Here is a 12,645-nt window from a genome sequence, read left to right as displayed (position 1 = left end):
TAAAGGCAACAAAAGCAAAGGGCCAAGTGACATTCAGAGGCAAACCAATTAGAATCACTCCAGACTTCCCAAACCAAGTCATGAGAGCCAGAAGGGCTTGGAGTAACAGATTCCAAACTCTGAAAGAAAACAACTTCCAGCCAAAAATTTCCTACCCAGCAAAACTTTCTATCAAATTAGATGGAGAAAAAGAAGCTTCCATGACAAACAGAAACTGAAGGAATTTATGTCTTCAAAACCAGCACTACAGAAAATACTCAAAGAGATTAACTGCAAAGAAGAAAAAGGTAACACACACCAGAACCAGAGAAACAAGATTTTCCATCCAACAGACAACTAAGACTGGTTATCTGTGGAGATTTATTATTTATGTTAGTCTTTTACCTATCTCTAAATGGTATTGTTTGCCTTTATTTTTATTAATTTTTAGGATTTCTAGTTGGAATATTAATATACCTTCAGATATAGCATTTGGAAATATTTTATCCCATTCTATTAGTAACTTTTAACTCTGTTTACATTGTCTTTGGATATACAATATTTTTTTTTATTTTTTAGGGAGTTTGTATACTCTTCTGTTGCCTGTGCCATTGAAATCATATCCAAGAAATCACTGCCAATTTCAATGTTGTGAGGTTTTATGACCCAGATTTTCTTCTAAAAGTTTATAGTCTTAAGATTTATATTTAGGTCTTTTATCTATTTTGAGTTAATTCTTGTATATGGGATTAGGTAAGGGTCCAATTTTATTCTTTTCCATGTAATTATTATTTTTTAACAATATTTAGTTAAAAGATTATTATTTCCACCACCAAATGTTCGTGGAAACCTTGTCAAAAATAACTTGACAATATAGGAAAGAATTTAGCTCTAGGCTTTTATTTAACTCCAATGGTTTATATATCTGCCTTTAGAATAGTACTACACTGTTTCAATTATTGCAGCTTTATATGGTTTGAAATCAGAAAATATATATCTTCTAGCTTTGTTCTTTTTCAAGATCGTTTTGGGTATCTAGAGTCCATATTCCATATTAGGATAGATTTTTTTTTCCTGAAAAATAAATATATAAATATATGATAGTTTCACCTAAAAAAAATAGAAAAAAATATTCTCTGGTAAGAAAGAAAGTAAAAAGAAATATTGAAATGTTATCTTTAAGTCATCAAAAGCTTGGTATCAGACAAATGAAACTGTTATGTGAGATTATCATTTTTAATTTTGGATAAATTGCTATAATACTAGATGTCAACCACTAAGCCAAGCATGGGAGGGAGGGATGGGGAGAGAATGGGGTGGGGATCGGGTGGGGGCTGACTGGGCGATGTGTGCATGTATGTCTACAAAAGTTTGTATCCCACTATGATGTATGAATACAGTGCACCAATAAAAATAAATAAATAAAAGTTGTGTCACATTTGGCTTGTAGCTTCTCACCTTGGAATCAGTTTGTTACTCAATTTGTCATCCCCATGATCACATGCATTTGCTCCCAGATTATTGCTATTTCCATCTTTCAGAGGGAAAGAGTTGAGGCTCCTGAGAGGTTAAGTGAGTGGCCTTAGGTTTCCAGGCTGGTAAGTGGCCAAGCAGGGGCCCGCAACCAGGTCTGACTTGTCTCCCAAGAGCCACGTGCCTCCTCCAACCTCTCTGGGATCTGAAGAGATGGGGAGGGACTTGGGTTGTCCCTGAGGCCCAGAAGACTGTGAATGTGCCCACCTGGTTAGTGGTCTCGCTCAAGTCTGTTTGGCAGGCAGCTAGAGTGTGCACAGGGGCTGAGTGCAGGAGGCACACCGTGTGCCCTGGCAGAAGTCATGGACATGGAAGGGGTGTGGATGGGGGTGGTGCAGGAGTAGATGATGAGGTGTATGGGGCATGCAGATGTGTCCTTGGAGGTGCCTCTCTCATTTCTTCTGTAGGAGAGCCAGGTACCACTCCTGCCTGCTAACCATCTCCTGACTCAAAAGAATCTTCCCTTTGCAACAATGTAAAACACCCTTTCTCTAATTTTAAGGACAGTCTATTTCCAGACTCAGCAAATGGCAGCACCCAATGGTGGAGACAGAAACATGGGAGACATTCCTTTACTCTCCCCCTCTCTCATCCTTTGTATCCACATCACCAAGTCCTGGTGGTGGCACTTCCAAATTGCCTCTCAAACGTCTCTCTGTCTTCTTTACCTTAGTCAGTGGGATGGTTAAAATTCTCCATGATCTGCATGGGCTGCGGGGTGCTCAGCCTGGACATGGCTTTGACCATGCTATTGCTCTTAGTGCAGATCCCACCCCACCTGGGCCCTCAGTGCTTTAACTATGGGAACAATTTTCCTCCCTCTGATTTTTCTCTGACACCACGCTTAGAACAAGTCACCCAATTCACAAATTCAACCCCCTCTTCACATTTTGTGAAACACAGGAAACTCTTTTCTAATTCCTGAGCTAGCCTCAGAAGACCATCTCCAGGTGGGATTACACCACATTCTGAGCACATCTCCCACCACTTCCCTTTAAGCATCTGTCCCAGCCACACCAAACTAAGACTGTGTCTCAGAACAAGCCCTGGATCCAGGCCTTTACACAGGGGCTCCTTCTGCTGGAGCACCCTTCCTCCTTGATACCTCACGAAGCCCTCCTGATATGGGTTCAAGGCACAACTCATATGCAACCTCCTTGGAGAAACTTTCATTGGTTTCTCCTTTGTGCCTCAATTATATATTTCATGTAGCCCTGTTATGACAGCACACATTTCACTATTTTGCACTCTTCTTACATGGCTTGTCTCTCCTGGTATACAGCACAGTCCTTGAGCAGGCTGGGGAATATCTCTTATCACCCCCTAACACAGTGCCTGGCATAGTGGGTGCCGGGGAGATGCTGAATGGATTGATGGAAGAATGGGATGGTTTAAGGGTGGTCGTCAAGGCAGAGAAGGAACTGGAGGAAGCTCCCAGAGCCCCTTTGTGCCTGGGAGTCCATGGTGATGGATATGTTTCCCTGGATGCAGCATGCAGAAGAACAAGGTAATAGGTGTCACCAACCTCGCCAGTCCTTTTGGCTTTTGAGTACGTTTTGACACACCCAGGAATATTTTTGGATACACAACGTTCATGGACAGTGTATTTACAGTCTGAAAAGAAAAACAAAAATAAGGAAGGTGCTTGTGAGTGAGTACCTAGGAAAGGTCAAGCTGTTCCTACCCAGTCAGGGCCTGTACCTCCTGCTGGTGGCCAGTGAGGGCCATGTGGAAATGGCCTCCTCTAATGAGAAGTCAACCACCAACCACTGTTTCTTCAGCAGGAGCCCCCAGTTATCTTCAGTTCTACTTCTCTGCCTTGGCACACTGCTTTCCTCTGGGCAATGAATGCAGCAGGAAAATGTCCCCTGAAAGGGGAGTGTGAACCTGCTCCCTAGGCCAGCGCCTGTTACTACTATTATGCAAATAGCAGAGGCCCAGAGGCCTGGAACCTAATAGCAATGTGAGTAGGTGGATGAAAAAGTGAGGGGGGCCTCCCAGTGCATGTATGTCACTATACCGTGATTTACATTATGATACGATACTACAATGCACCAATAAAAGTGTATAAAAATGTTAAAAGTGGGCAAGAGGTGAATTTGAGTGGGGCTGGGAAGATCTGCGGACTTCTTTGGCCAGCCAGTGTTTGCTCGTAGTGGACAGTGGGCCCAGCTTCACTGAAGAAATAACTTTGTCAAGGTCACATGCACACTTCAGAGGAAATACTTTGGAGATCTGGACCACACTGAGGTCCTCCCTGGTGGGCTCTCGCCCAGTAATGAGGCAGTTGACAGGGCTCCGCATACCACATACTCTGTCCCCCGCAAAGCCTTCTCCTTGTGGCCCCTTCCCTCTCCTCATGCTCCCCACAGCCCATTCTTTCCTACATCATCCTTTCTCCTTCCTCTCCATCTATTTTTTTAGCTTTCCTCTCTCCTTTTTCTCCTCTCACTTGTGATTGCTTCCATCCTTTCCCTCTGACTTTATTAAATAGATTATAAAAAGGAACAAATGCATAATTTTAATTCCCACTGCATTTACAGAATATAGAATATGTGCTTGACTAATAGAAAAACAAAAGAACAGATTTCTCCAAACACACCTGAAATAAACACTGGGTAAAAACCCCAAGTAAAATTAGTATGAGATGATGTTTGTTTGTTTGTTTGTTTGTTTTTGGTGGTACTGGGGTTCCTGGAAGCCCTTCTACTTCCGGGCTAAACTCCCAGACCTATTTTTTACATTTTTATTTGGAAACAGGGTCTCCTAAGCCAGCGCGGGCGCGGATGGCTTCTAACCTGCGTCATCCTCCTGTCTCTGCCTCCCACGTGCGGGGATTACAAGCGTGCGCCACCACGCCCGGCTACTGAGATGATGTTTAATAATGTATGAACTTTCATACTTTTTTCTAGGGGATCAGTGGCCCATGTCTGTAGCAATAGTATAAGCCTTGTTGATTTGATTCAGAGTCAGGACACAAGAGGTCTTCCTTTATTCCCTGATGCTGGAACAAGAAGTGATCTCTCAAGCTCAGAAGCAGAAATAACTAGATTTTCCTGGAACGGCTCAACCAGCCACGTGTAGAGCAGCACAGTGCCCGGGGGAAGGGGCTTGAAGGAAGTTTACTCACAAATGCAGCACAGGCCTTGCTTCCGAACACCCATCAGCATGACGTGGCAGAAGTTGCAATATGTTGGCTTCTTAAAGTGCTTCATGGTCCAGGCATGCCTGCCGTCCCCCTTGGAGCTCTGCAGGGGTAACAGGAGGTGAGACCTGAGCTGGCAGCCCCCAGCTAGAGGAAGCCAGGGATGTCTGTGCATGTTCTTTTTTCTAAATAAGACACTCTTCTCATGTCTGGAAGGTAAGTTACCCATTTAAAACATTGTCTCAGAGCCGGGCATGGTGGTGCACGCTTGTAATCCCTGCGCTTGGGAGGCTGAGACAGGAGGATTGCACAGGTTTGAAGCTAGCCTCAGCTACTTAGTGAGGCTCTCAGCAATTTAGTGAGACTCTGTTTCAAAATAAAATGTAAAATAGGTCTGGGAGTATAGCCTGGAGGTAGAAAGCCCTGGGTTCCACCCCCAGTACCACTTTAAAAAAATTGTCTCAAACACAAACAAAACATTATTGGTATTTTCTAAAATTAACAAATATTAAAATAAGGAATACCTGAATGTGTGTGTGTGTGTGTGTGTGTGTGTGTGTGTGTGCAGAATATCTGTCTATCATCCATCTATCATCTATCTATCTAATCTATGATCTATCTAATCTAAACTATCCATCTACCTATCTTTTTTGTTTTTTGCTGTACTGGGAACCCAGGGGCATTCTACCTCTGAGCTGCACCCCCAGCCCTATTTTTTGTTCTTTATTTTGAAAGAGGGTTTCACTGAGTTGCAGAGGGCCTCACTAAGTAGCTGAGGCTGTCCGTGAACTGCAATCCTCTTGTCTCAGCCTCCCAAATGCTGGGATCACAAGTGGGCGCCACTACGCCTGGCTTCTATCTTTTATCTATCTAAAGATCTGTTAAATACTTATAATCTTTTACTTGCAAATTTTCTTTCTTGGACTCTATCCTAAAGAAATAATTTTTAAAGGACAGATGAGCATTTTTGTGTTCTGTCAGATGTTTAACCCGGCATCATCATCATCATCATCATCATCATTATTATTATTATTATTATTATTATTATTATTATTATTGCAGTACTGGGGATAGGCCAGGGGAATTCTACCTCCGAGCTACATCCCCAGCCCTATTTTATAGTCTTTTTATTTTTGAAACAGGGTCTCAATGAGTTGCAAAGGGCCTTGCTAAGTAGCTGAGGCTGTCCGTGAACCGCGATCCTCTGGTTTCTGCCTCCTGAATGCTGGGATTCCAAGCGTGTACCACCACACCTGGCAAATCTGGTATTATATAACTAAAAACTGAAAATGTTCTAAAGGTCTCCAAATTACTAAAAGGTTAATTGTGGTAAATTCATATGACAATGTTAGGTGGCAGTCAAAAAGATTTATATAATTAACTAATTGCATGAGTATGTGCTTATATATTGCTAAGTGAAAAAACTCAGACTCTAAGTTTGACAACATGATTTTAGCTTTACACACTAAGATCTTTGTGGTACTGGGGATTGAACCCAGAGGCATTCTACCTCTGAGCTATACTTTCAGCCCTTTTTTAATTGATATATATATATTTTTTTTTGTTTGGAAACAAGCTTTCAGTAGGTTTCTGAGAGTTTTGCTATTTTTCTGAGGCCGGCTTCAAACCTGTAATCCGTCTGTCTCAGCTTCCCAAGACTGGGATTACAGAAATGGGCCACCATGCCCAGCCTAAGATCTTTGATGGGAATAAATACCACTAACCTATTAACAGAATTTAGTTATAGCTAGAAGTCCTACGCATTAATTTTATTTTATAATTTCTGATTTCTTCTCTATTTTCCATATTTCCTATGTGAGCACATATTAGTGTGATAATTGGGAAAACATAGTAAAAACAGTGTAGTTCTTGTAGCCAATCTTCTGCATACAGATAAAATAGTAAAAGTAAAGAGTAAGCCAGAAAGAGAAGTCATTTCCTTCTGATCTGACTCAGAAGCGAAATCATCCTTGTCTACTTGATAAACCACAGCACAACAAAGCCTTCCCTGGAACACCAGGTTTCCCACCTTCCAGCCCCTGGTAGCACAGGGAGGCTCCAGGTTGTGGCTTAGGGACGCCCCCTTCCATATCCTATTGCTGAAGCTTTCTCATGGACGCTATCACAAGAGTAACTCTTGGGTTGATCTGAAAGGCAGTATTAGCTATGACAGTGAGGTGATGAGGGCTGATGGTCAGGGACAGAGAGTCCAACATGCTGGATTCAAGTCCAACTCTTACTTTGGGCACCTATATTGTGCACTCCCCGCCTCAGCCAGGCTGGCTCTGCTTAGGGCCCCCCAGATGTTCACTTTTCCAGATGTTGGTTTCCTTCTTTGGGCCAGGTGAAACTCTTTCTCATTATCTGAAAACTCTGTTTCTTCTAAGACCTGAGTCTTATAGAATTAAATAAAATAAGTACAGTTCCTAAGCCACTGCCAGACACATTGTAAATGAAAACTTTTATTAAATTCCTACTCCATACCAGACACTGGAGGACACAAACAGAGCTAAAGAGTGTGTATTTATGAGTAAGAAGGAGATTCACTCCTGTTTTAAGACGAGAAATAGAGACTTGGGGAAATCATATAACTAGACTGAAATCTCTGGGTGAATAAGTAATAGAGCTAGTAGTCAAATTGGGGGCTCTGGCTGGCCTCAGGGTCCACGCTCCTTCCATACCCATCTCCTCCCTTCATAACCTAGGGCTTTCCTTCATGTATAAAAGGGAAATTATTCTTTCTTCAAAAGAACCATGCTAAAGGACCATCATCTTATCTGAAAATTCTTCTATTAGCTAAGTCAATTAGCTAACTCCTCTTTCCTGGCTACTACTTTTATAGATAGAAGAAACAAATGGGTGGTGACTTGGAAGTAAGAAGCATTTCTGCTTGGGTTACAGCACCATCATGTGGTTCTTTCATTTCTACACACTGGATGCTGCTGAGCATAGTAGTAAGCTTCCTGAGCTCACTGGATTTGAGGCCACTGCCACAACTTCACCGGAGGCAGTGTTTGCATACGTCCTCTTCACAGATGACCAGAATTCTCAGTGGCCATATGTGGGCGTGAAAATGTCAAACAAATAACGGAACATTCAAGACATTGATAGGAGAGGCTTTCTTTAGAACGCCAAATATTACATGTTAAAAACGTATTTAGTACATATTTTAAAATCAAGGCATAGAATTCTGATTGATAAAATTAAGCTTGCATTTATTTTTGTTTGCCACCTTTCTGATATAAATTATGGTTTTTTACAAAGCTGATTTGGCATTTAGGGGAGACACTGGGGAGAGTGTTGAAGCAATAGGTTCTCTGTCTTCTAGCTGGGAGACAGAGGGTTTTTTTTCCCGTGCAGAGTTAGTGGCATTTTGTACCTCACCAACTCCAAAATAGAGCAGAAAACAGAAATTGTGATTAAAATGTCTCATCTCAATTCTCCAAATGAGAAAAAACAAAGATAAAAACCAACACCCAAATAGAACTTCCATCTTGATCTGAATATAATCCTGAGTGAGCATTGCTAGCAGAAGTCTATCTACTCATCTGAGCACCCCCAGGTCCCAGCTTGTGTGGGTTTTGGATGTATAGCTTTCTGGCAAGAGATGGTCTCTGGTATAAATGTGATGCATAGCCATGGGCAAATCCTTTACTTCTCTGGATCTCAGCTTATTTATAAAATGAAAGGGATAAACAAGGACATTGAAGGTCTTTTCCAGCTCTGACTTTCTATGGCTTTAAGTAATAAGAAGAGAGTTGTGTAGATCCAGGTTCCTCGATTTCTGCTCAGCACTTGAAAGAACTAGACATGCCACAAGCCGAATGCAGGGCTCTTAGCTCCCAGGTTTTGGAAATGAAGGCTCAGCTTCAATCCTAAATTACAGGGCTGCTGGGGAGATAGGGAGACCTCGTTCAGCTAAGCCAATCTGACTGCACTTCACTTCCTGTCCTAGTTCATTTCAGAAATCTCCACGCGGTGTTGTCATACAACCTGTGTGACTGTTCTGGTGAAGGCTGAATGTCATGTGTATGCTTCTGCCAGTTCTCACCTTCCTACCTCTCGTGTGGAATTTAGTTCAGCTGGTAAAGAAGGAGGAAATGCAGTAACTGACTTGGTCAGAGGCAGGCTACAATAACCACTGATTTCTCATTAAACCTTTACATATATCCTGAACTCTGCCTAATAGTGAGATTTCCTAAATCCCCTTCATTTGGGTCTTTGATAAGTTGTTCTGCCCTCCAGCTTTTCTCTTCTGCTCTCTTCCACCAGTCAAGTCATGCTCAGCCTTCAAAGCCACATCAAACATCCCCTAAGTCTTTCCACCTGAGCTTTACTCTCAAGAAGGATATGTCAAAATTGTGTGCGTTCTTCAGAGATAGGTTAAACATCCTCCACGATTTCTTCCTGCTATCACTTTCATGTTAGAAAAGGCAGGAGTTTTGGAGTCAGGTGCAAATCCTGGCTCCTTCTTTTGCTCCTTAGGCTCAGATCCTCAGTTTTCCGTCTATATAAATCGGGATAGAAATATTTACCTTATCTGGTAGTTTTGATTTTTAAATAAGAGATCATTCATGAAAGCACCTTCCTTTCCCCTCTTTTCGTTCTCAATTCTCTTAGCATTTTCGACTACAATTTGTCGAAAAGATGGGTCCTTTCTTGGAGTATCCTTTCCCTTTTGCCTAGTTGAGTATAAACCTCTTGCAGGCAAATTTTGTATTTGCATCTCACAAAGCATGCAGAAAAATAATTTTAATTTAATAATAAACAACTCAGTAGCCTGGGTGTGGAGGCACATGCCTGTATCCCCAGCACTTAGGAGCTGAGACAGGAGGATTTCAGGTTTGAGGCCAGCACCTTAGTGAGGCCCTGTTTTAAAGTAAAAAAAAAAATAGGGCTGGGAATGTAGCTCAGGGGTAGAATGCCCCTGAATTCAGTCTCCTTCTCCTCTTCCTCCAGCAACAGCAGCATTTAGCAAATGTCTGTCGAGTGAATATATTTTGGGTATGTATAGGAAAAAGGGATAAGCATAGAGAGGTGCGACACAGAAGGCACAGATATTAACATGGATTCCCATGTTCCTGAGTGGCAAGGAATCTTTGGACTCCAGCTTTTTGACTTACAGAGTCGTCCATTCCGAGGAGCACCAGCAGGGGGATGGTGGTCATCCCTCCATGGACCCATTCCTCTAGAGACACGTAGCCATCCTGGTCGTAGTCCATTCCTTGCAACATCTCCTTCAATATCTGTGGAATCCACAGAGCAACAACTGTCCATTTTCATCCTTGATTTTCCCACCTCCCTCTGGTCTCTGCTTTTTCTTCGATTCTACATCATCTGCTTTCTTCTTTACCCATCTCCCTTCTTATTCAGAATGAGTAGAGCAGCGAGGAGCCAGACCCGGAGCAAGGAGACCAGGGTTCTAGGTCTGTCCCTGCCCTGATCTGACAGTGTGGCCTTGGGCATGTCAGCCCAACTCTTGGGGATCTCAGAGTAGAAATGATGACACTATGTTTGTAGAACTAAAGTGAGGATTAGAGAAAATGTATATGAAGTGTGTAATATATAGGAGCTCCCCAAATGCAACTAGTTTTATTAGTATATGGTGATTATTAAAAACCTCAAATTGTTTCTGGCTGTAAATGCCTTAATCCATGAATTTCTGCTATAAAATCTTAGCTCTGATGGAAGGGTTAGAGGGATTATGACTGCCATTATCGCTGCACCTTTTGCTGCTTCCACCTGCATTTTTCCTATCAGCCCCAAAGAAGCTGCTGGTAAGAAGACAGGCCTGGGAGCCCCTGTGCAGTGAGCATTTGCACATGTGTCCTGAGTTCCCCCTCTCATCTGGAAAGCTCATCTGAAGTCACACCATACTTCAGAAACTCACAGGCCTTAGCTCAGTGGGATCCCACTCCAGGTACTGGGCGATATGTAGCATCTGGTTGACAATGCGGTCCAGCTCCTAGAAAACACCAGGGGAGAATAATATCAAGGGGAGATAACCAAAGATGCAATCTCAGCAGCCAAACTCAAAGTCAGAGCCAGTGGGAAGACAGGCAGGGTGGAGTGTGTAGAGCAGCCAGCACAACACACCATGTCTCGACCGAGTTTCTGTCTCGACCGTAAAGCTCAGGAGCTAGAAGATGGTCACAAGAAACCGCATGAGGAAATGGAATTTTGTCAGTGGGCTACACTGATGCTCAGGACAGTGCTTGACATGCGGTAGACACTCAGTAGGCAAGTTGCTTCGAGAGCCTGTGATTTTGTGGTTGCTCCCTCAAATGCCTCAACCCTCAGCATTGTGATGTGGCTGGAGGGATCCTGTAGAGGCAGTGGGCTTGAGGGAGTTGGGATGATTCAGTTGGCCTGTGGACTGTTCTCTTCCTTCTTCCCTCTGGTCTGGCTCAGCCCCACAGAGTTCAACCCCATGGTCTTTCCATTAATGAGCTCTGAGTCACACTGCCAGTCAAGACCACAGGGCCAGTCTGACTTCATGTGCCTCCTCCTTCTCTGCCTTCTTCCTTTTCTATTCCGAATCCTCTCACTCTGGGGTCCCTGAGTGGTCTCTGCCTCTTCCTGATGGGTCGAGGTGATTATCAGACTTTCCCAGGTCCAGTGGGATGAGATCGGGTGCCAGACTCCTAGGCTGGTGCCCTGGCCTATGGGAGGAAGGCAAAGCAGATGCCAAAGCACACTAGCGTCACCTCCCTTCTTCTTGCCCTCCTGCCTTGGTCTTCTTTCCCCCCTGGGCCCCTCCTCTTGGTCCTTAGCTATAGGAGGAAATTCCAGGGGGAGTTTATGAATGGTGAAGTTATGTGAGATGAACTTAAAAAAAATACCTATTCTGAGATTTTATGATCCCAGGTTTCAGGAATAAAAAAGCAAATGGTAAGTTCACTCTGCAAGGCTGGTCTTTGGAAATAGATGGTGAGGGGTTCTATTCAGATTTCTGAAACCCTTACAGAGACATTGCAGTTCCCATAAAAATGGAAAGGAGAAATCTCAGATTCCTCCTCCAGCTCCTTCCCACTCCCCCAGCCTTTCTCAGATCCAGGAGGGATAGCTGGAGCAAGAGCTTACCGCTTGGTCTAGGAGTCCGTTCTCATCCGAATCATAGAGACGAAACATGACTGCAAGAAACAAGGAGGTCAGGCTTGAGGTGTCCTCCAGAGACCAGGCATAGGCTGAGGCTTTCGTGCTACTGAATCTTTTAGATCGGTTCTGGTCATCACTGGGCGAAGGCTGTCATAGCCAGTTCACTTCCCTGCAGGGCACAGGGTCTGACTCCCTTATATGGAGGAGGAGATGAGGAAGGAGAATCAAGCCATCCGGCTTCCAGACCTGTCCAGGCAGTAACTCTGGGGCTGCTGAGACCCAGATGAAAGTATGATCTCTGGAGGTTCATACCTCTCTGCATCATGAAAACACAACTGAAGGCGAATGCCTTGAGGGTGGTGGGATAGAGACAGCATTGTAGCTGGGCCTTTGCTTGCATTGCACATAGAAAGAGTGAGGGGTTAGGCAGATTGAAAACCTGGCTTGCTCTACCACTTCTGGGAAGTCAAACAAGTTATATCACTTCTTTGGGCTGTTCTCTATGTGTAATATGGAAAATAAAGTACTTCTAGGGTTATTATGAGAATTAATATATAACAGATACATCAAATGGTTAGTGCTTGGAATGGACAAAACACTCAACAGATGCTATTTTAAAAATTATGAACATTTAAATATAGAATTTAATATATATCAAGTACTGTCATATATACTTCATCATTACTTAATCCTCAGTGACAATCTTATGAGGTAATTACTACTATGGATGCTATTATAGGTTGTGTAGCCCTATCTTATATGCTTGGCATCAGAAGTGTTTCCAGTTTGGGATTTAAATTTTCTTGAAGTATTTGCATATACATAATAAAAATTTGGAGAATAGGAGTCAATTCTAAACACAAAATTCACCTATGTCTTACATATGCCTT

At 43.0% G+C, this 12,645-nt stretch overlaps 1 protein-coding gene across 1 annotated transcript in view; it reads right to left on the bottom strand.

Moving 5' to 3' along the window:
* Nucleotides 1-12,645, bottom strand: part of DGKG (diacylglycerol kinase gamma) — a gene marked incomplete at both ends in the record, with an annotated part of 164,082 nt that overhangs the window by 117,603 nt on the left and 33,834 nt on the right. Inside the window, 5 exon segments of the mRNA XM_080696557.1 lie at nucleotides 3,038-3,126; nucleotides 4,643-4,760; nucleotides 9,781-9,903; nucleotides 10,548-10,622; nucleotides 11,741-11,790. Coding sequence (XP_080552683.1) covers nucleotides 3,038-3,126; nucleotides 4,643-4,760; nucleotides 9,781-9,903; nucleotides 10,548-10,622; nucleotides 11,741-11,790 — 455 coding nt within the window.

Source organism: Muscardinus avellanarius (assembly GCF_963383645.1).
Source record: "Muscardinus avellanarius genome assembly, chromosome: 5".
Taxonomy (NCBI): domain Eukaryota; kingdom Metazoa; phylum Chordata; class Mammalia; order Rodentia; family Gliridae; genus Muscardinus; species Muscardinus avellanarius.
The sequence above is the reverse complement of the archived record's forward strand: the minus strand, read 5'-3'. Positions and strand labels throughout refer to the sequence as shown.